Below are 24,212 nucleotides of genomic sequence, written 5' to 3' on the forward strand. Positions count from 1 at the left end.
GAGGGGAGGGGAGGGGGGATAGTAGAGGATAGGAAGGGCAGCAGAATACAACAGACACTAGTATGGCAGTATGTAAAAAAGTGGATGTGGAACCGATGTGAATCTGCAATATGTATACGGGGTAAAAATGAGAGTTCATAATCCGCTTGAATCAAATGTATGAAATATGATATGTCAAGAGCTTTATAATGTTTTGAACAACTAATAAAAAAAATAACAATAAATAAATAAATAAAATCTAAAAAAAAATTTTAAAAAATGTATAATGAAGAACTCAGGTTCAATCACAGATAATGAGCATATACCTATTCCAAGTTGATTTTTATTTCAACCAAGTTATATGACATTAAGCAGGTACACTCCTTAAATTAGTCTTAATTAATTCTCTCAGATTTAACTTTAACCTAACAACCATTTCCCCCCATGAACTACCAAAAGATTTTATTTATATTTCCCTCTTCTGGAATTTACTCCCTCATTTGTTCATTCACTCTCATATCACTCAAGAATTTAAGAACTATATATGTCTGTGAATGTATATTTTCTTGTCTTTATTAGATAATAAGTAACATATTCTATATACTCTCTGTACCTTTCTTTTTAACTTAATTGATAATGAAAACTATTCCACTTCAGTTTAAAGAAAAAAATCAACCCCAATCTTTTTAGGACTGCATAGTATTGTATTACATAAGTGATAAGTGAAATAACTTCCTCAGCAACTTAGCCAGGCCCTAGATCTTATAGTGCTTAAGATCTTATAATGCTCTAAGAAATTAAGAAATACAAAAATTACTTAGACTTTAATCATAATAATCCTTAACATGGATTTATTTCCAGAATTAACTTCAAAACTTATTTCTTCCTTGGGTTTTTAATTCTCAAACGCTGGATACAGGATAGCTGCAAATCAGAATATTTAACCAAAAAGAAAGAAAAAAAATTAATATGCTACAGATCAATATTAATATGCTGCAGCCAAAGGTAAATGAGAAAAGGAAAAAAATCTTGCCAGAATGATCATTACACAGAAGCAAAAGGAAAAAAACAAAACAAAACAAAAGCAAGACCACAGGACACAGACCATTCCCAAAGACAGAAATTAATGGTAATATAATAAATTAAACCAACTTTTAATCAACTATGACATAAAACAGCACAATGACAAAAATTGTAAGTAAAATATGAAGTGCATTAAATAAAACTGACTTATCATATGTTTAAGAGTTATATCAAAAAGTTAGGGAGCTGGAGATATGGCTCAAGTGGTAGTGCGCTCGCCTAGCATGCGTGAGGCACTGGGTTCGATTCTCGGCACCACATAAAAACAAAATAAAGATATTGTGTCCACCTAAAACTAAAAAATAAATATTCTTAAAAAAAGTTATACAAAGCTAGGGGCTGTAGTTGTAGCTCAGCAGTACAGCACTTGCTTCACACTTGTGAGGCACTGGGTTCAATTCTCAGCACTGCATATAAATAAGCAAATAAAATAAAGGTCCATCAACATCTAAAAATAAATAAATAAAAAGTATACAGAGCTAGGCACAATGGCATGTGCCTGTAATCCCAGTGGCTCAGGAGGCTGAGGCAAGAGGATCACAAGTTTAAAGCCAGCCTCAGCAATTGAGTGAGACTCTGTCTCAAAATAACAAATAAAAAGGGCTGAGGATGTGGCTCAGTGGTTAAGCGGCCCTGGGTTCAATCCCCAGTAACAGCAATCAAAAACAAAAATAAGTATACAGAAAAAACTAAATCAAAAAAGGATGGGGAGAGCAAAGAATCTTAGCACATGATTATATACATTAATAAATTAACTATCCTGGCTTGTTTGGTAAGTGAGTCATATAAATTCAAAACTGTTATGGGTCAAATGTGTCTGTCACTTGCTAATAATATGACATTGAGCATAGTTAAACTCTACTTCAGTTTTCTCATCTGTAAAACAGTTTAGTAGCTACTACAGCATGACTATAATGAGTAATTTAGACAATTCATAAGTATAAAGGTATATAGTTAGTGCTCAATGAATTTTACTTAGTGGTAGTATTAGTAGGTTATATAGAATTAGATACATTCATAAAAGTATCTCATTTTAGCCAAGTAAGGTGGTACACACCTGTAATTCCAATGACTCAGGAGGCTGAGGCAGGAGGTCGCAAGTTTGAGACTAGCCTCAGCAACTTAGTGAGGTCCTAAGCAACTTAGCAAGAGCCTGACTCAAAATAAAAATTTTTTAAAAGGGCTGGGGATGTGGCTCAGTGGATAAGCATCCCTATGTTTAATCTCCAGTATTTTAAAATATATATATATATAAATATATATAAAAATTTATATTTATAAATATATATTTATTTATTATAAATATATATAAAATTAAGACTTATTAAAATAAGATACACACACACGTATATATTTATATATATAAAATGGAGAAACAGTCTGGCAGGTGGGGAATGTACAGAAGAGAAGACAAAGTTAAAATCCACAATTTAAGCCAGGAGTGGTGGCACACGCCTATTATCCCAGGGACTCCAGAAACTGAGGCAGGAGATCACTGAGTTCAAAGTCAGCCTCAGAAATGGTGAGGCACTAAGTTACTCAGTGAGATCCTGTCTCTAAGTAAAATACAAAACAGGGCTGGGGATGTGGCTCAGTAATTGAGTACCCCTGAGTTCAATCCACAGTACCCCACACCACCCCCAAAAAAATCCATGATTTAAAACCCATGAATTCACCATATACAAATTTGACATTCATCAAATGACAAGTCATATATGATAATCACTACTTTTCAACACTACTGAGCTATCCAAAAGTTCACAGACTTTACCAGGAGCTTGAAAACATAACTCAATACTAAAAGCATGATTCAATCACAATTCTGGCAAAGGTATAAAAATAACTAATAAATTAACAAAATAAAAGAACAAAAAATATAAAGATACTACTGCTAATACTTTAGAATCTTTCCTCACTCCCTAACCCTTTGTTTTTCTTGTAGCTTGATGGTCTTTAACTACATTAGTTAACTAGGTCAAAAATAGATTCTGAGAAAATATTTTTAAAAAGCTGAAGGCAGATGGAGCATAAATAATCAACTTAAAAGTAGTGAAGATATTCACAAAGCCACTGATAAACTCTTACCACCATAAAATCGAATCATACAGCCAAGGTCAGGATTTGTAGCTTCCTCCTGTATGCGTACAGGATCCTCAAATCCCAGCCTGGATAAGTACTCATAAATGATCTGAAGAGGTCGTTCAGTGGGTTCCAGTCTCCTGCTCACACAATAAAAAGAAAAACATTTGGTAAGTAATAAAAATGCTTCATTTAGGTTTGGGGATTTTTTGTTTTGTTTTGTTTGTGTGTGTGTATGGTGCTGGGGACTGAACCCAGGGCCTTGGGTATGTGAGGTAAGCACTCTACTAACTAAGCTATATTCCTAGCCCTTCATTTAGTTTTTTAATCTTTTGATACACTTGTTTTTTTAAATTTCTAGGTCAAGATCTCCTTCAGTATCATATGATACAACTACTAAACAAGCAGTTTTCAAAGTTTTAGTCTTTTTTTTTTGGCGGGGGGGTGGGTGAGGTGGTGGGTACCAGGAATTGGACCCAGGGGCCCTTAAACAGTGAATCACATCCCTTCCCCTCTTTATATTTTATTTTGAGACAGAGTCTTACTAAGTTGCTTAGGGCCTCACTAAGTTAATAAGGCTGGCTTTTAACTTGTGAGCCTCCTGCTGTATCCTCCCAAATTGCTGGGATTACAGGAGTGTACCACCACACCCAGCTCAGTCTCTTTACATTCTTTGCGAACCTCAAAGGGCTTCTGTTTACATGGAGCATACTCCATAGATTTTTAATATATTCGAAATTAAAATTAAGAATTTCCAAAGATTTATTCATTTGCCTTAAAATAATAAGCTCATTAACAAAAATATTTTCAAATTTTTTTAAATTTTTTTTCAAAAATAAAAATGTTTAGTGAGTTATATTTTTGTAACTTTAACCACTGGTTTAATATAAGAAAGCTGAATTCTCAAATCTGCTTCTGTCTTCACTCTGTTGAGATATCATGTCCCAGTCTCTAGAAAGTTCCACATGAGGGACTGCAAATGAAAAAGAAAATTAATATCTTACTATAAAATAGTTTTGACCTTAAATACGCCTTTAAAGAATCTCTGAGACCCTGCAGAATGCTTTGAAAATCTTTGGTCAATTTTAAAGGCAGTAAAATTATTATATGTAAAAGGTAATACTTGGCCATAACTGTCTTCATATAAGTTATACAAGCAACTATAGGTGTAGACTTTAGGGTTATCTACTGTTCCAAATGCTATATATTTCTACCAGCTTCATAGGTGAATGAATAGCCCAATAAATCCCCCAGAATCATCCTCACTAAAAGCTAAGATAAAACCAAAATGTCTGGTAATCATTTATGGCCCCTGGTGACACTGTATTTTAAATCAAACAGACTTATAAATAAATAAATACTTATAAAATATTTTAAAACAAAAAGATCAACTTGTATGTGGACAGAAGGTGCTAGCTATACCAGTCAAAACAGCAAGACAGATCTCTCACAATGTTTTTATCAGAAAGCAAACTATAATTACTGCTTCCATGGGGTTAAGAATATGGGCTACAAGTTAGACTGCCTGGATCTGAGTCTACCATTTAGCAACTGCATGCCACTGTATAATTATTTACCCTTCTTGTTTTAAACTCCTCATCAGTAAAATGGGAGTAAGCAATAAAAATCTAACTCAAAGAGGTATTGTTAAATTTATTTAGTTACAACAAGATATTGCATAACAAAGTATATAGTAAAATATCTTACATGTACAAAGTATTCACAATAACTTGATAATTGTAATTCTAAAAAAACTTGACAATTATAATTCTAAAAAAGTTTAGGATTAGAACTGCATTATGTTGATTAGAAGAAAATTATATACTTCTCATCATGGCAAAAAGATAAAAAGGACATCTGTACTTGATAGTTAAAAAACTGTAAAATGCTGTTGGCAATAATACTTAAGTAAAAAATGTAATGAAACAGGAACACTACAAAGCTGCATGTAAACAACTGCATCAAAATGGTAACTGAGGAATAGAAATCAAGCTGATGTGCAAAAACGACAAAAATAAAACAACCATCTGCTACTCACTTCAGTCTTTTAGATTCCAGAAACTATAAAATAAACTCAGAACAAACTACTACAAAGAACCAAAGACCAAAGGGAAATAAAGTTCATAAAGATCAATAAATATTGAATTTAATGAAAGTGAAAACAAGCTTTTCAGTGAAAAAAACATCAATTAACCCCTAGCCAAAGGGAAACAAAAATTCACAAGGGTCTATGGCATTCATTAGGCATTTTCCCAGCACAATGGTAGAATTTTGCTGAAAAAAAAATTTTTTATTTTGATTTTTTTTATTTTTAAGAGGAACTTTTAATATTCTGCATATTGGCAGAGTAAACTAACCATGTAATAAGAAGAATACTGAAGGAAGATGAAGTTGAAAACAGAGTCTGAAGGTGCAAAGAGCTATATCGTCAGATGTCAAGAAGAATAAAACTTACTCTATATTGCTCCTATGAATGGGACGAGTAACAATGAGAAGTTGCATAGGTAGATTTGAACTAAAACATGAGGAAGGATTTAATAACTAGTGATGCTCAATAGTCAAACACACTGTCTTTCAAAATTGCTCACAGAACCAGCGAGCCATCTATCAGAAATATGCTGGAAGAGACTCCTGTAGGAATCAAATTGGGCCACATTGACTATCACCCTCTTTTAGAACTCAGGTCACCTAAACAGGCATGGTGGCACATAACTAATATCCCAGCTAACTCAAGAGTCTAAGGCAGGAGGATCACAAGTTCAAGATCAACATGGGCAATTTAGCAAGACTCCTGTCTCAAAAAAGAAAGAAAGAAATAGAAAAAGAATCTCTGGACTATCCAAGACATCTTCCTAATATAATACAAATTCCACCTAAACCCTACTATTGCAGGATATAGAGTTCAATGTGTTTAAATACTATAATTCCATATAATGATCACATATTCAGGACCAAGAAATAATTATACTTTCAAGCTAACTCTTGCTTGTTCAATTTTCCTATTTTTCTCTAGAAAACTTAGAGAAATGGAAACACTAATTTACATATTTTACATGATCAAATTCCCTGGCCTAAAAAAGGCTCTGTAAATTTTGGAAATCCTCAGGCTGGGGTTGTGGCTCAGTGGTAGAGCACTTGCCTAGCATGTGTGAGGCACTAGGTTTGATTCTCAGCACCACATAAAAAAATAAATAAATAAAATAAAGGTTTTGTGTTCAACTATAACTAAAAATATTTTTTAAAAAATTTTGGAAATCCTCTTTACATATTTATACTTAAAGTATTTTCCCTGATGGCAAAAAAACAAACAAACAAACAAGAGACCTCCATATCTGCTCTCATTAATTTAGCATAAATGAGTAAATAAGTAACGTTTAAAGAAGTACAAAAACAAGTAAAATGAAAGATTAATTCCATTTACTCATTAAACTCATGTGCTTAAGAGAGTAGAGTATCAGGGAGGGAAATGCTATAATATGCTTACAGCTCAATTTTTTGTTTCAAAGTTCCAAAAGTTTAACAGGCTAGTAATTTACTATTTGTTAAGTTTCTCACAAATCAAAAAGAAATTATATACTGCAAAATAGAATAATGTAGAAAATAGTAATGCTAGCAACAAAAAGTTACATTTAGCAGTTGAACTACTTGTAATACTGCTTTAGGTTGGCAATACTATAGTCTATGTAAATCTGAATATAGGTGCATATGATTATTTCTCATCAAACCAGCCACCCAGGCTGGGATTGTGGCTCAGTATCAGAGTGCTTGCCTCACACATATGAGGCCCTGGGTTCCATCCTCAGCACCACATAAAAATAAATAAATAAAATAAAGGTATTAGGTCCACCTACAATGAAAAAAAAATTTAAAAAAAAAAAGCCACATAATGCATCAATGTATCAACAGCAGATTGTCTCTCTTAGCCAACAGTAATATTTTTCTATATTTCTTATTCTGAACAGTGCACATAGTTAAGATACATGTAAGAGTAAATTTCATTCTAAGTATCATTTCACAAGAGTTCTAATTATGTATTGAGGATGTAGATCAGAGGTACAGTATTTGCCTAGTATGTGCAAGGCCCTGAATTCAATACCCAGCACCACACACACACACAAAAAAGTTCTAGTAATGGTAGAGAGCAAAAGCACAAACTATTAAAATTCAACACATGGAGTAACACATAGTATCAAAGACGTAACAAAAAAAACACTGTGGCATTCCTACATCAAATTCGGATTAAAACTCAATTCCTTTCCACCTACAAAGATAAAATCTGCAAATGTTAAATCAACAATACCATGAAAAATTCAAATGATAATACAGATACTTACACTTGACACTGTGCTGAAGGTATTTAAAATATTACAAAACCATGGCTATTTTGCAAATAAGAAAAATGAGGTTGGGAGAGTCACAAGATTCAGAGTCACACAACTAGTACATAATGACATCAGCCTTTGAACTTGTTATCAGTTTCATTACAAAATCAATTATCTTTTAGACAAACATTATTTTATGCAACTAAAATAATTTATGTAGAAGAGAGCTCAAAACACTTCATATGTCAACTTAGCCATACCATGGAACCTAAAAAAGGTTGTTTTAAAATTACCATTATTTTATAATGACTAATATGCCATCATTTGAAAGATACACTATGTTTTATGCACCATTATTGTCCTTTGTTCGTAGATAGATTCTAAATCTTGAATGAAGAGTGTCTTTGCTATTGACAGTTTCTTAAACCCACCCCCCCGCCCCATGCTAGGTTACTAGCTTGGAGACAAGGTGACTCAGGATGGGAGCCAGTCACGAAAGGTTGAGGATTGGTGCCAACTTGACCTGGGCAGGGAAACCAAGGAGCTGGAGATTGAGTTCAGGCACAGAGATAATGATCCAAGCAACCATGGCTTTGTAATGAAGCCCTAATAAACATTTGTTGAAGTTCAGCAAAGCTTCCTGATTGGTGAAGTGCCAGCGGGTAACAGACCCAGATTCAATGGGAGAAGGCACAGAAGCTCTTCACAGGGGACTTTCCAGACTTCACCCTATATCTCCTCAGTTGGCTGATTCTGATTTGTATTCTTATATTAAAACTGTAACTGTAAGTACAGAACTTTTTGAGTTTTGTGAGTCTTTTCACCAAATTATTGAATCCAAGGGGGTTGTAGGAACTTCCAAATCTGTAAACAATTACTCAGAAATACAAGTGGCCTGGAGACCCTCAAAGAGCAGCTGGAATAGGGCAATCTTAATAGGACCCATGTCCTCTATTTATTTATTTATTTTTAGCAGTATTGGGTACTGAAGCCCAGTGGTACTGGTACTGAACTACATCCCCCTCCCTTTTCATTTTTTATTTTGAGACAGGATCTTGTTAAGTTGCCTAGGCTGGACTGGAAATTAGGATCCTCCTGCCTCAGTCTTCTAAGTAGGTTGGATTACAGACATGCAACATCACACACAGCAGGACCATGCCCTTTAATATTTGAAGTCAACACTAACCCTGGTGATCAGTGTCAGAAGTACCCTGCAGTAAACCCTATGGTGTCAGAATAACCATTAAGGAAGAAAAAACACTGCCAATTAAATTGTGACCTACCATAAACAGTAAGATACATGCTGATTTCAGAAGTATTAAAATATTTAAAAATTATTTCAAAATAAATTATTTATATTCCAATTTTGTATTTATAATACATTCTTTTACAGTTTTTTAAGTAGTACAAAAATATGAATGAAGCACAAAACAAAAAAAAAAAAAACCTCATTCTCCCGTACTCATGGGTAATCAGTTCAGTTCAAAATATGGTAAATAGGGCTGAGATTGTAGCTTAGTGGTACGGCACTTGACCAACATGTGCAAAGCCAAGTGTCTGATCCCCAGCATGGCAAAAAGGGAAAGAAAAAAAAGTGCGCGTGCATGCGCACTGTAAACAAAATTTTGCTGACTCAGAAGTTACCCAACAAGTCAATGACAGAAAAGGGACCTAGAACTCAATCCCAAATAGCAAGAGTATTATCATCTGCTATAAACATCCTATTAGTTCTCAGCTTATCTTAAAGATGGCTATCAAACACTTAGAAATCTTAAGTTATTTTGATGACTAAGAATCAAAGGTCAATCCATTTTATTACATATGATCTCCTTACAACCCTTCAGACAGAAGGCAATGATTACACTAACCTTACTACAGTATCATTTATCACTTGACAGTTCAATAGAAAAGAAAGGGTCACAAAGAATAATGCAAGAAATAGACTGGGTGGTTAGATGTGGGTGTTCTAACTGTAGCTCTACCACAAGCCAGCCTGAGGATCGCACTTTCAACCTGGACTCTAGGTCTGTTTCACATTAATTTTTAAAAAAGGGGGTGGGGTGGGGAGGGAAGGGAATGGAACCAGTAATTCCCAATGGGAAGTTCCTGGCTTTTGGTATAGGACAATTCTTTGCTATCCTACACTATGAAGACCCTAAGCCTCTCAATTCCTTACCCTCTAAATCTAAATGCTGGTGACTCTCCCCAGTAGTTATGACAATCAAAAAAACCTGTCCTCTGCCACGTAAATGGGGTGGGGGGCACAATGTGGTATGTTAGTGATGGGCAGACTTACTTTCACTAACAGGTATCACTCTAGTGCTTAAAGTTTAGCACCTTTAAGTGCTAAACTTCTATTAAGTCAGAAACTTTCACTCATACTTAAGTGACAAGTACATGAATGTAAAAAAAGTTGAGGAAATAAAGAATGATTTAGAGAAACCAAAGATTTTAGTCCCTATAATCCATTTCTAGGCCCCACCTGGAAAAATCAGAAATGTAAAGATTTATAGGCACTGGTTTAATCTACACAACACTACTAGGAGTTCAATTATTTGAAACAACCCTAATAGGAAATATTTATTGAGTACTTGGGGCTGGGGTGTAGCTCAGTGGTAGAACACATGCAAAGCATGTGAGAGGCCCTGGGTGTAATCAACAGAAAAAGGTAGGAGCCAGGCATCATGTACTCCCTTACTAATCAAAGTATAATACATCACACTTGGGAACTTAACAGAAATATACAATCTCAGGCCCTCTCCCACACCTACTGAATCAAAATCTATTTTCACAAGCTTCCTAAATGAACAATTTAAGCAGTACTTTACAGGTATGTATTAATTCATTTAATCTGTATAACACATAATTTAATCCTCATAACAACTCTACAGTGTAAATATTATTATCTTCCAGCTTACAAAAAAGTAAACCAAGGCACTGATCATTATATATTTATACAGTAATGTCAGAGCCAGAATTTGAACCCATGCACTCTCATTCTAGAATCTAACCTCTATAGCATTATTGCATATTATCTCTCAATTTTAAATAATTTACAGTATAGCCATAAAATGGGATATTCTATAGCTGTTAAAACTAGTATCTGAAGAATTTTTAATAACATTGAATTTAAGATGATTAAGTGAAGTATGAGAATATAAAATTAAATATATGGTATAAGCACAAATATGTAATTATTAGAAAATTATTAAGAAGTATATGTCTACTTGGGAGGCCGGGGCAGAAGGATCACAAGTTTGAGGCCAGCCTCAGCAACTTAGCAAGACCCTGTTTCAAAATAAAAACAAAAAGGGCTGGGATTAATTAGAACAAATTAAAAAGAAATGAATAAAAAAATTAGTTTAAAAAAAAAAAGGGCTGGGAGCACTGGGGTTGTGGCTCAGTGGAAAAGCGCTTGCCTAGCACATGTGAGGAGCTGAGTTCGACGCTTAGCAACACATAAAAAAATAAATAAATAAAAATAAAGGTAAAAAAAAAAATGAATGCTTTAAAAAAAAAAAGGGCTGGGGTTGTAGCTAAGTAGTTGAGCACCCCTGGGTTCAATCTTTATGCCACAAAAGAAAGAGAGAGAGAAGGAGGGAGGGAGAAAAAGATAGGAAGGAAGGGACAAAGTGAATGCATGGTCAAAAAAAAAAAAAAAAAGATCTAGGGAAAAAAATGTTACCAACATAAGTTATGAGAATGAGATCTGACATCAGAATGCTAGGGTTCAAACCCCAGCTCTACCATTTCCCAGCTGATTATTCTTCAATGCAAGGCTTAAGCCTCATTTTCCTCAGTGATAAGAGGGACATAATATTTAACTCATATGATTGTTGAGATTTAAACAGGTAATATATATAAAGCATATATATTCAATGAACACATACTACACTTCTGAATTCAGCAAAAAAGATTCTTAATTATAATAATCCCTTAGATTGTCATCTATCTTATAAAGGGCTATTCCAAAGAAAGTACCTTCTCCTTAGATTAGATAATATAAGGTTGAACTCAAGCAATTAACAGCTGAGTAAAAGATCAGATGATCTTGAAATAGGCATGATTAAGCTGTAAACCTGAGTAAAAGGAGCTGCTGTGGCAGCTTCTCCTCTCCTGCAGGATCTTCATTGGAAAAAAGGAAGTCTATCATCTACCTTGAATATTAGGTATTTCAACTGCCTGGTCATGCCTTCCTGATCTTGAGCAGGTAACTGGACTTCTCTCAAAGTCTCTTCCTCACCTAAAAGGAATGAGACTACCTCCCTTAGAATTATTATAAAGATTTTTTTATTTTAATTTTTTTTTTTAGTTATACATGGACACAATCTTTATTTTGTTTATTTATTTTTATGTGGTGCTGAGGATCAAACCCAGTGCCCCACAGGTGTGAGGCAAGCACTCTGCCACTGAGCCACAACCCCAGCCCCTATTATAAGGATTTAATGAAAAATGTGTATAAAGCACTTTGTACACTGACTGGCACAAGCAAGCGCTTAAAGTCAGCTAAGATCTATCATCATCATAATCATCACCATTATTCTTACTTGGATAAGTTCTTAAACTCCTACTCCAGCAACAAAAGAATACCCATTTTTTCAAACCACTGTTCAATTGTGTTTTCATTATTTTCTAATGAATTATACCTTCAAAGGGTTATTTTATTATAAACTGATAAAAACAGTTAAACATTCTACCTCGGGTACAGATAAGAAAAGTTAAACATTCTACTTTTTAAATTTGATTTACATAAGTAAACTATACCACATTTGAATTCTTAATTACACAACTACTACCTAATATTACATCTAGCAAACCAACACTGGGGTTCTCCACATTCCTAACATCTTTGCATACATATACATTAGAAAACACATGAGTAAGTCACATGCTTAAATAAGTGAACTCAATCAATCACTAGCAGCTATTATCTAGGTCAAGGCTTTCCACCTGATAAAATTAGATCAGAATCAGCGTTAAGATTTAGAAAAGCCTAAGGATCACCCTTAGTCTGATCCTTTTGTTGTACAAATGGATTTAGGAAATGTAGTTAACTGTGAACAAGGAAAACATTCAAATGCTAATCTACTTTTTCAAGAATTAGTCCAAATTCTAAACGAAATACATAGTAAACTCCAGTTTACACCTTTACAACGACATCAATTTTAGCTCAGCTAGAGGTGCTACTATTATTACCACTTTCAAGGTGTAAGTGGGAGCTTCCCTTCTCGCTTTCAATAGTAATGAATCCACCCACAGCTTTGAATTCAAGACATTTCTTTATTACAGGGAAGGAGGAACACCAAACACCTATGGTCAGGCATTTAAAGAACTCTTATTTGATGTTGTCTAATTCTAAGAATTAATGGTGATTTGGAAAGAAAAAAAAAAAAAACTCAAAGAATTCATATGCACAATATAAGACTATAAGACTTTTTCTTCATGTTTATATAAAACATTTAACATATGAATGGCTTTTAAATCTGTGGAAATCCGCTCAACTTCACTTATTAAGAGAAATGAAACATAAAACAATGAAATACCAAAATTCCTCAGTTTTGCTAGCCTTAAGCTAGCCTTGGAAAAGAATTGACTTTGGAATGCTAACTTTATGATTCTCTAATTTAAACACAGTCAAGGGGTTTGGGTTATAATTTGTGGTAAAGTGCTTGCCTCGAATGCTTGAGGCCCAACAATCATTTCTATGTATAAGCAGATATGTCCTCATGCATATATCTGTATCTACATATAAAATTTAATACTAACATATTCTGGAGAAAGGGGAAATGGGTGTACTTCTATATTTGGATGGAAATATAACATCCATGAAGAAGAAATTGACAATACCTATCAAAATTATAAATTGTCATATCACTGACCCAACAATTCCACTTTTAGGAAATTATCCTACAGAGAGACATCCACATATAAGGGACATCAAAGATACAGGGACATTCACTGCAGCACTGTTTGTAAGCATAAAAAATTGGTAACAAGTTGAATGGCCATAATAGTTGATTGGCTAAAATTATGGTGGACTCATAAAATGGAACACTATTACAGCCACTAAATAAATGATAACTGTATAAATATTAATAGGGAAAGATCTCTTAGTGATATTAAGTCAACAATGTGCTGCATACAGCATCATTAGTTTTAAATATATATACATAGGAACACACACACTCATGCATGACTCTACGTATATGCTTATTAACTTCTGTGTGTATTACTGGGGATTGAACCCAGGGTCTTGAGCATGCTAAGCACTATAGCACATATCCCCAGCCCTTTTATATTTTGAGACCAGGTCCTATATGCTTATAGTAGCACAGAATATCCTTACAATGCATAAGAAATGTGTAACAACAGCCACCTTCATGAAAAAGTCTGGGTAGCTGAGGCACAGGGAACAATGGAGGACTTACTTCTCACTCTATACCATTTTACACATTTCAATTTCATTCTATTTATAATTTCTAAAATAATTAACTTTTGTTTTGTTCTGTTGCTGTACTGGGCACTAAACAGAGGTGCTCTACCAGTGAGATACTCCCAGACCTTTTCATTTTGAGATAGGGGCTAGCTAAGTTGCTGAGGCTGTCCTCAAACTTGTGATCTTCTTGCCTCAGCCCCCCAAGTCTCTGGGATTACAGGCATGCTTTACAGTGCCTGTCTCAAAATAATTAACTTTTTAAAAACTTATCTTAAATTTAGATATCAGACCTTTAGTGTATTCCAAATAAAAGAAATCAATTTCCTTTCATGATAGTTTCTAAATTCAAGAATCATAAAGTCAGCATTCTAGGGACAAATCTTTTCAAGTCTACTGACTGCATAATCAATATAAGTTCCAGCATGATTAAATTCCTAAAGTCCACTTCTAAGCAGAAACAAACGCAACTTATATTGCAGTAGATAAATTCAGATCTCACCTAACCAGGTCTCCATGAAGCTGTAAATAAAGACTTTCTCTTCCCTCTCCAGCACAAATTTCTGAGGCTGGTGTCTCTACTGTGCAAAGGACAAGATGTAAGTCAGAGGAAGAGGAGGAAGCAGTAGAGGAAGTGGTAGTTGAAATGGCAGTGGTCGTGTCGGCTCCATAAAGGTAAACACAGCCTCTCTTCACATCTTCTCGCAGCCAGTCTCTTTCTCGAGAACCAAACCTACTTCTCCTATTTAAACAATTTCTGCTCCCATTTCGTTTCATATTTCTCTAAAAAAATTAAGAAAAATAAATTATTAGCTAGAACATTTAGTGAATTAGACATGCTCAGTCCTCACCCCATCTATTTTATATTCACCAGTTCTGCTCCACTATCCCCTTTCTCCTATGGAGCGTCCACCTCTGCCATGCCCATTCTTAACCCGGACAATAACTTTCTTTTCCACCAGCTGTTCATGCTTCCATCTATGATGATATCTGGCCTGCTTCTATTTTTCAGTAAAGTGTCCAAACAAACAAACAAACAAAAAATCAAAGTACTTATGCACCTATTACCCAACTTGCATATTTTTTTTTACATTTAGCCATATTTAGTTCAAATCATTGTTCTAAAGCAAATATATACAATTCATTCCTATATATATAGTTGAAGTTACGGAACCCCACTACAATCCCCTATCACTCTCTCTCTCTCTCTCTCTCCTTCGTATTTATCATTTCATACATTTTTGTCATACATGAATATTAATAAATATTTATAGTACTGTCTTACCTGATTTAAAACTTTATCTGTATCTTAACATACTTATATTTCACCCTGCAATTTTTTAAAAATATTTTTAGTTACAGATGTATACAATAATTTTATTTTATTTATTTGTTTATTTATTTATTTATTTATTTTTATGTGGTGCTGGGGACCGAACCCCCCAGTGCCTCACACAAGCTAGGCAAGCACTCTACCACTGAACCACAACCCCAGCATCATCCTGCAATTTTATATGGTTCAATATTGACTTAGAGATATATCTATGTTAATATACCCAGTTCAGTTGTTAAAATAATATTCCATTATATGAATACACTGCAATTTAACCACTGTACTACTGACAGTATTCAATGTTTTCCCCAAAGTTTCATGATGGAAAAAAAAAGGCTACAATAAACATTTTTGTACATGTCTCCCCCCATCCCCAGAACTAGGGTTGAACCCACGGATGACCTACCAGTGAGTTACAGCCCCAGCCCTTTTTACTTTTTATTTGAGACACTAAACTGCCCAGGCTGGCTTCAAACTAGTGATCCTCCTACCTCAGGCTCCCTAGTAGCTGGGATTACAGGTATGTGTAACTGTGCCTGCCTGTACATGTCTACTTATGAATATTTTAAAGTTTCTCTAGGGTCCTAACCCTCTGCTTCATATTCCAAATAAGTAAGTACAGTATTGGCACAATATTGCACAAATAGTCTCTCCATTTCTGACATGTTCCAAAAAATTAATGTTGCATTTGATAACGTAGGAATGTGAAATTCACATATGTATTGTGAAGTCAAGCTATCTCAAAACAAAAACAACTGCTACAGCCAACATAACAAATGTATAAATCAACATTTGCCTGTTCTATTTTTATGATGGACCATTTCTCTCTTTAATCAAAAAGAAATTTCCACTGATAAGTAAACCAACATACTTCTCTTGTTTCATTCCTACTGCCCTTCACTCTGTTTTCAGTCATATCCAACTATTTACAGCTCCCCAAATACACTATTCCACAATGTTGTGATTGACTGAAACATCATCCTTCCACCTGTTCATGTGACAAGTTATTCTTTTAACTCTATTCAGACATCACACTCACCCATCTCTACTTCCTTGTTTCCTTGAAAGAATTAATGACACTACTCTCTCCTTAGCAGAACCTCTTCACCTTCTAAATATTGTCATTTATTCCATATTTCTTCTCCTCCACTGAGCTTATTATAGTACCTTAACAGAGTATCACAGAGTTATATGCAGACACTGAGTTGACATCACAGGAATTTATACCCACTCTGTACTTGAGCTCAATTAACTCTGGTAGGATGCTGAACAAACTGAAAAACATTATCCATTTTTGTAGAGAACCCTACAATCTTTTCTTTGTATAAGCTACAAAGTGAAAGGGAGTAAATAAAATATTTTCACTAGTATGCTTCATTGAAAAACAGAAAGCAATACCTACAAAGCAAATGCTAGTTTTACCGAGATTAAATAATTGAGAGTTAAAATCAAATTAAAATTTAAATTTCTAAAAGTGGTAAAGAAAGAGGAAGAAAAAGCTAACAGGCATTCCCACATGGAAAGAAAGAAAAGCAAGCATGAGAATGACCCCATTGTTTACATTTAGGATAATATGGGCAAACTCATCATTTTGCGGATCTTAAAGAATATTATGGATTTAACTTTACAGAAGTAGGATAAATCCCTGCTACAAGTTGGAAATAAGCCTCTCTTTTGCCATCAAGTGTATTTTCTCAAAGCTGAACATTTCAGAATTAACAATGGGCTTTCAAGTGTTTATTTCATACACACAAGGGCCATCATATTTGTACCATTCAATAATGTTAATCACTGAATGGTTAACTACTGGTTAATTTTGAATATTCTTTACTTTTTAATCTTTGAGAAACATTAAATGGTCTATCACCTACTCTATTGAGAGAGTAATATTTACATAAAAAAGCTCTGCTTTCTACATTAAATGGAGAGAAAGGTCAAGCAGATACTATTCCTGGAGGGACAGGGGAGGCTACTACCAGGAATTGAACTCAGGGCACTCAACCACTGAGCCATATCCCCAGCCCTATTTTGTATTTTCTTTAGAGACAGGGTCTCACTGAGTTGCTTAGCACCTTGCTGTTGCTGAGGTTGGCTTTGAACCTGTGATCCTCCTGCCTCAGCTTCCTTAGCTGCTGGGATTACAGGCATGTGCCACCGTCCACAGCCAAAGGGTTTCTTAAAAAAAAAAAAAAAAAAAAAAAAACTCTCTAAGGTTAAATAACAGCCCAGTGAACTTCACAATCTTAGAATTGTCAAGAAAACCCCCAGAAAGTATTATATTAGTTCACACATGACTTTTTTTTGCAAGAACTTTTACCAATCATTCGTAAGTGTACTTATATCCCCTTAAGACTATTAAATTCCTTAAGGAACTTTACCTCATCAAAATATATGTAAATATGTTATTGGTTATCCTTTAAATAAATTTATTTAATAAATAATCTAAATTTATTTAGATAAATCAGAGGATTTGTCTCCTACCCATATGATATACTCTACCCTGTGAAGACAAACAGCTAAGTTAGAGCTTGAATCTCCTGAATCTGATCAATGACACTAAAAAGGCCTGAATAATATGCAGAGTCTTACAGGGACAATCTAGACATACTATTTTGCTATTATTAGCAATAACTGAATTACCTAATGCTTCTTTCTTCTCAGGAATGTCTTACTCCACTACCTAAAGCATCAGGTAACTGCTGGAAAGGCCTTCTTAGCAACCAGTACTGCAGATGATACTATCCTCTAGCTACCTTCAGCTTTTAGAATAAGGATTCCACTGGAATTGCTGGATTGAGAACACTTAATTTTCTCCCTTACTCTAATATAAAAGCTGTTATCATAAACTTATCTAAAAGAGGGCACAACTCTAATCACTCCTCACAACAAACGAGTATGAAGAGTATATTTAAGATTTAAAGATCCTTTTAGAAAGTAAAACTTCTTTTGAATAAGCCATGAATTGAGAACCTACTGCTTCACTTTCACACTTTTAACTAATGAAGATGAATATGAGGCCTGTAATCAGTTCAAAAGGTGTCCACATACTCTAAAATATGCATAGTGAAAACAAGGTATAGTGAGTTCTAGGAGGGTGTGTAATACTAAAACAATAAAGACTCATCTCTGGGAATATAAATATTCTGGAATATTTTAGGACGTATAAGTGAGATGAGATAGGAAGAGGAAAAATATTTCAGTCATCAAAATGTCTTGGTATTGGCTGCTTCTCTTACTGGAAATGGACTGCATTCTCCCTTGAATGTGTATTCCTTGGTTTTCCCCAAAGCTTCTCCCTCCCTCTTCAATGTCCCTCAATGGCAACATTGTCCCCCAACAAAAGTCTCTTCCCTGAGACAGCCTACATTCTCCCTTGAATGTTTAACTGCTCTCCTAAATAAATCTGTCTCTGAAAAACAACAAACCCAATTGGTATTGATTATAAACCATTCATTCCCATTATTTAAATAAAAACTTAATAGTTTTGTTAAAAAAAAAAACTCATGGCACTCATCAACTAGAATAGCTGTAACTTCATATCTTCTGCAGACTGAGTTTTAAAACTCCATAATCTTGAAATTGCAAAAAACTGAAATATTTACTAATCCTATGCTTCAGCAATTTGAGAAACTTTTTTTTTCCCCCTGAGATGTAGTCTCACTATGTTGCCCAGACAGGACTGGACTTGAATTTCCGGGCTCAAGTGATCCTCCCATTTCAGCCTCCGGAGTAGCTAAGACTACAGGCATGCAACACCATGTTTGTCACAGGGAGCATAGTTTAAATGAAATATGCCAAAACCCCATAAAGATGGACCTTGACCTAATCTGGATTATTATGAAGACCTATATTAAATGATAAAAATGATGTTCATTATTTGATAGTAAGTAAAAAAGAGTTACAAATAGAATGAAAAGATTTTTTGTTTTGTTTTGTTTTATTGGTGCTGGGAATTAAACCCAGGGCCTCATACATGCTAAGCACATGCTCTACCACTGAGCTACATCTGCAGCCTGGAAATCTTTTCTGAAGGATCTTCAGAGAAAAATATGTGAGCAATTATGACTTTCTTCCCAGTTCAGAAAGTCATCTGTTTACATACCCATTCTTTTCCAGTGGCTGAAAAAAAGAGTCAGCCACTCTGCTACTTAAGAAAATGTCTGTATGTGGAACTCCCAGCACCTATTCTTTATGACCATCACATTTATTTGCAAGGATTAAAGTGTTAACTATGTGCAGTAAATCAAACTATGCAAATGCCTTAGAGATAGCCTCTCACAACAGAAACTCAGCACTAGAATCAAGATCACTGGACTCTTTCAAATGGTCCCCAAATTGGAACTTAAGGGAGCCAGTAGAAAATTGTCTTCAACAAAATTCATTTCTTAATTCCTCTCACAAAATTCATTTCTCAATTCCCTCACCACCAAAAAAAAAAAAAAAAAATCCCAAAATTGTTCACCTTCTAGGCTAGGCCAGAAGGCATTACCTGGCTCTCAGACTTGCCATTCCCTGATAACCCAAGCAGTTGAATTTCTGTTTTTACTGAATTCATGCACAATTTACATTTTGTGACTTTATAGTTTTAAATATCCAAAAGACTTTGGGAAATTGTATTCCAATGTATGGTAAATAAATTTCAATAAATTGGTTTAAGGTTAATGAAGAAGTCTGAGTAACTGATGAAAAGTTTTTTAAGTCACCACATTAAAAACTTAACTAACAATGTTTAACATTTTAGAGAACTGGTTTATGATACTTCATGGAGTCACTAGGTCCATGAAATCTAATTTTTTCTCATTTTTGTGATGTCCTACCAAAAAACCTTAAAGAGAAAATATGTTCAAGACAACGTTAACAATTATGACAATGTATTTTTTAACATCATGTATTTTCATTGTTTTGCAAGCTATTTTTGTTACACATCAGATCTTTCCTCCCCTTGGCAAGTTTTAAATCTCTCCGATCCCTCTTCTAGATAAGTCTTAGAGGAATTCCATTCCACCTCTGTAAGGACTCCTAGTTTACACATTTGACCTACAGAAAAATTTCTCCACAACTATTTCAAATGCTAGTAGAGAACACCCAGTTAGCCTCCCACAACCTCTCCCCTTAGACTTCGTTACCGTTCCCTCCCAGCCTTCTGTATTCCTTCTGCATTTAAACTTCTTGTCATCACCTTCGAGGTTCCACTCACCCCTTATCTACATGTTTTCATATTCTCCTACTTCCCCGATTCCTGCCAAAACACCCCGCTAGCTGCCTGTTGCATAACCGCTTTCCCATTACGGTCTCCCCGCACTGTCAACCCGGCTCCCGCAAGCAGGAATGCCCCTTTCGGCCCAGCCCCTCCTCCCTTCTGCAACACGCCCAGCGAGTCCCCGGGAAGCAGCTCCTCCCGGGATTCTCCCTCCAGGCGGGGCGGGCCGCCTCCCCCGCCGCGTCTCGGAGCCCGGCTCTGGGTCGGAACTTGGATAGTAAGCCCCGAGGGCAGAGTGTGCCGCTCCACCCGGCGCAGCCCGCGCACACCTCGGCGCCCGGCCAATCANTTGTTGTCAGCCTGATTCCAAATCTCACCTCTATCCATTATTAGAATTGCTTGATCTAAGCTTTTGGTTCTTAAACTGTGAAACAGATTAATATCTGCCTAGCAGTTATGAAGATTGAGTAATGCATACAAAGTGCCTGACATATAATAGGAATGAATTCAGATTTTATAATTCTGAAATTCCAAATTTAAGATTCACTCAGTTTTCCAAAAAGAACTCTCATTAATCCCTCTTGAATTTCCCTAGGAGCCTTCTAGACTTCTGGATTTTTAGGGTTTCCTCTTACAGGTAAGCAACTTGTAAGAAACTAAACAGCAAAAACCTGAATTTCTTGACCTTTGAGTAGTTGGTAAAGATTGTATCTCATTATCCATTGCTTCAGCTTGCCTCATCTAAACCTAGAATGTTTTAAGAGAGTTTGAGATCTAACAGGGCAGCCAGTGTCCTCAACAGATATATTTATGCATTTGGAGATATTTTACATGCTAAGACAAAATTTGATTCTTGAAAGTTCTAACCCCAAGTTATTTCTTCTGTAAAAGTATAGTCAATATTTTCTCCCTTAATTACTTTGCATATATCAAAATTCCAATCTCCAAGCAATCATGTATTGGTTCATAATGCAGTAAAATGATTTTGTCTCTCTCCCCAAGTCTGGTATAAGGTGGAAAAAAAGTTCTTCCATTGGCACCTGGGTTTTCCTTCTACCTTGAAATTATTTTCAAGAAAGCTAGTCAGAACCAAGCAGAGTGGCTCATGCCTGTAATCCCAGCAGCTCAGGAGGCTGAGGCAGGAGGATCCCAAGTTCAAGGCCAGCTTCAGCAATTCAACAAGGCCCTAAGAAACTTAGTGAGACCCTATCAAAATAAAACATAAAAAGGGCTGGGAATATGCTTCAGCAGTTAAGCACCCTGGGTTCGATCCCCAGAACCAATTTTAAAAAGAAAGAAAGCTACTCAGTGTAGTTGGATTTCCATTTCAGTGTTTATTAGATCATTTTTTCCAGCAAGAACTCTGGTGTCCCAGCACAGTGGCACATACCTGTAATCCCAGCAACTCTGGGAGCTGAGGTAGGAGGATTGAAAGCTCAAGGCCAGCCTCAGCAATTTAGGAAGGCCCCGTCTCAAAATAAAAAATAAAAAAGGACTGTGGATATAGCTTAATGGTCAAGTACCCCTGGGTTCAATCCCCAGTACCAAAAGAATGGAACTCTGGTGTACATGGGACAAGCACCAATTGGAGCCAGAAGTGGACTTGACTAAGGGTAGACAAGTAGTAAGGAAAAAAAAAATTTTTTTTCAGAGCAAATACTTCTAAAAGTCTATTTCTTTAAGGTATTACCTTTTCCAGATCTCTTTACTGATTTAACAAGAAAAGTAAAAGATCTTGTCCCAGGACCAAAGTTTGAGATCATGCTGGGGAACAGCACTGGCAGACGGTTATCTTTTTTAATTAATGGGATAGTACCTCTTTTAAGAGGAGACAGGGGAAAGCCACCAGACCAAAAGTCCCAGAGGATCATTCATGATTAAAGGTCCCCAGGATTAAAAGTCCAATCTAGAAGTGACATTCAGTTGATTATTTTCTTTTTAGATCATGTACTGTCATTGACATTGCATATGTTGTTTCAAAGGTCACACATTCATGCTCTCCTCCAGTTTAAGGCAATGTGCATTATGTATGCCAAGCATTATGTAACTTTGATTTCTGGAAATGGAAGCAGCTGAGACTAACCCTAAAAATAAATTGCTCTGGGTTTTTTTTTGGGGGGGGGGCAAAAACCCATATGCTGTCAATGCAGGTTCATCATTACAAAAATCACTGTTTGGATCATGCCAAGAGACAGAGAAGTCATTAGAAATCCTCTTCTCCATATCCTCCCAATAGCAGCTATGCACATTCCCTGCATCCCCAGTGCATGCACATTCTTTATGCCAGAAGGTTTTCCCAATCTTCACTACAAAATAGGAGGGAAACCTGGAGAAGGAAAGCTCATGTCTATTAGATTTTGTACAAGTTATATATTATGTCATACTTATTATGTCTTACCTATAATTAATTAAAACTAGTTCCCATTCCATCAATAATCACAAAATCATATGTAGGCCTAAATCCATGTTTTTCTTTTCTTACCACTGATTAAACAGATTTACGCATTTTTTATTTTGGTTCCCCAAATAAACAGACAACATTTACCTGGCTTCAAAGTCTGAAAGAAATTTGTCCTTGAATACTTTTTTTTTTAAATTTGTTAGGGATCTAACCCAGGGCCTCCTAGACAAGCACTCTACCACTGAACTACAACTACTCAGTGTAGTTGGATTTCCAAAAATTGAAAATTTTTGCTTTTCACATATGATGATAGAAGAGCAACTCGGAAGACTAAGGCAGGAAGATTACAAGTCCAAGGCCAGCCTCAGCAACTTAGTTAGAACTTGTCTCAAAGTTAAAAAAAGTTAAAATATTAAAAATTTAAAGGAGATAGTAGGGGATTGGGAATGTCGTCAGTGATAAAGCACTTGTCTTGCATGCACAAGGCCTTGTTCAATCAGAAAAACACCAAATATGGGGACAGTTGAACTGAGTGAGATCATAACATGAAAAACCCTAAAAGTGCTTAAAATTAGTTTGGTCCTTCTGCATTGAAGTTGAAATATAAGCACTGTTCATTATACTGTTAAGTAAATGTCTGGTGTCTATTTATTGGCTAATCTTTTCTACTGTAGCTTTTATATTTTCATCTTATTATATGTAGATGACAGTTTCAAGTAAATTTAACATTAGAAACAAAAATTAATTTTAATTAAGCCATATAGAAGGCAAGATTATAGAAGTGTTACTTATCAAATTCTGCCAAAGGGCACTTCTGTGTAAACCTGATAACTGCCAAGGCCTACACCCTTCTCCTTTTCAATCAAGCAACAGTCACATCCTCCCCTTTCTCACTTAAGGGACTTTCAGGGCATGAGCGTAATAGAAAACCTAAAGCTTTCAACCTCCGAAATGGAATTCATATTTTTAAAAAAATTGGATGGGTGCAATGGCACACACCGATAATCCCAGCAACTCTGGGAGCTGAGATGATCCAAGTGAGGCCAGTCTCAGCAATTTAGCAAGCCCTAAGCAACTTAGCAAGACCCTGTCTCAAAATAAAAGGGGCTGGGGATTTGGTTAGTGGTAAAGCACCTTTGGGATCAACCCCTAGTAACCTACCCCCCAAAAAGAAAAAGTTTGAAATATAACTCATTTTGACTGGTCAAGCCTTCGTCTTCCTGGTCAAAGATATACTGGAACAATTCACAAAAAGCAGTTTACAACTGAAATCCCATGAGCATGACAACCCTTAATGTACAATTCACCTTGATATGATTTCTTTGGCTTATTTCAAAATTCACTATGTAGAGAATAGAAGCATGGAAGTAATCACAATACAG

General features: G+C 35.4%; 1 protein-coding gene across 1 annotated transcript in view; it reads right to left on the reverse strand.

The window, feature by feature from the left end:
- The window catches only part of Phlpp2 (PH domain and leucine rich repeat protein phosphatase 2), a 66,279-nt gene extending 51,074 nt beyond the window's left edge, over positions 1-15,205 (reverse strand). Inside the window, exons 1-3 of the mRNA XM_015496114.2 lie at positions 15,182-15,205; positions 14,399-14,679; positions 3,148-3,281 (exon numbers count right to left, since the gene is read on the reverse strand). Coding sequence (XP_015351600.1) covers positions 3,148-3,281; positions 14,399-14,673 — 409 coding nt within the window. The 5' untranslated portion in view covers positions 14,674-14,679; positions 15,182-15,205. The remainder of the gene's footprint in view (positions 1-3,147; positions 3,282-14,398; positions 14,680-15,181) is intronic.
- Between the last annotated feature and the right edge of the window lie 9,007 nt (positions 15,206-24,212).

Source organism: Marmota marmota, unplaced genomic scaffold, assembly GCF_001458135.2.
Source record: "Marmota marmota marmota unplaced genomic scaffold, marMar, whole genome shotgun sequence".
Lineage (NCBI taxonomy): Eukaryota > Metazoa > Chordata > Mammalia > Rodentia > Sciuridae > Marmota > Marmota marmota.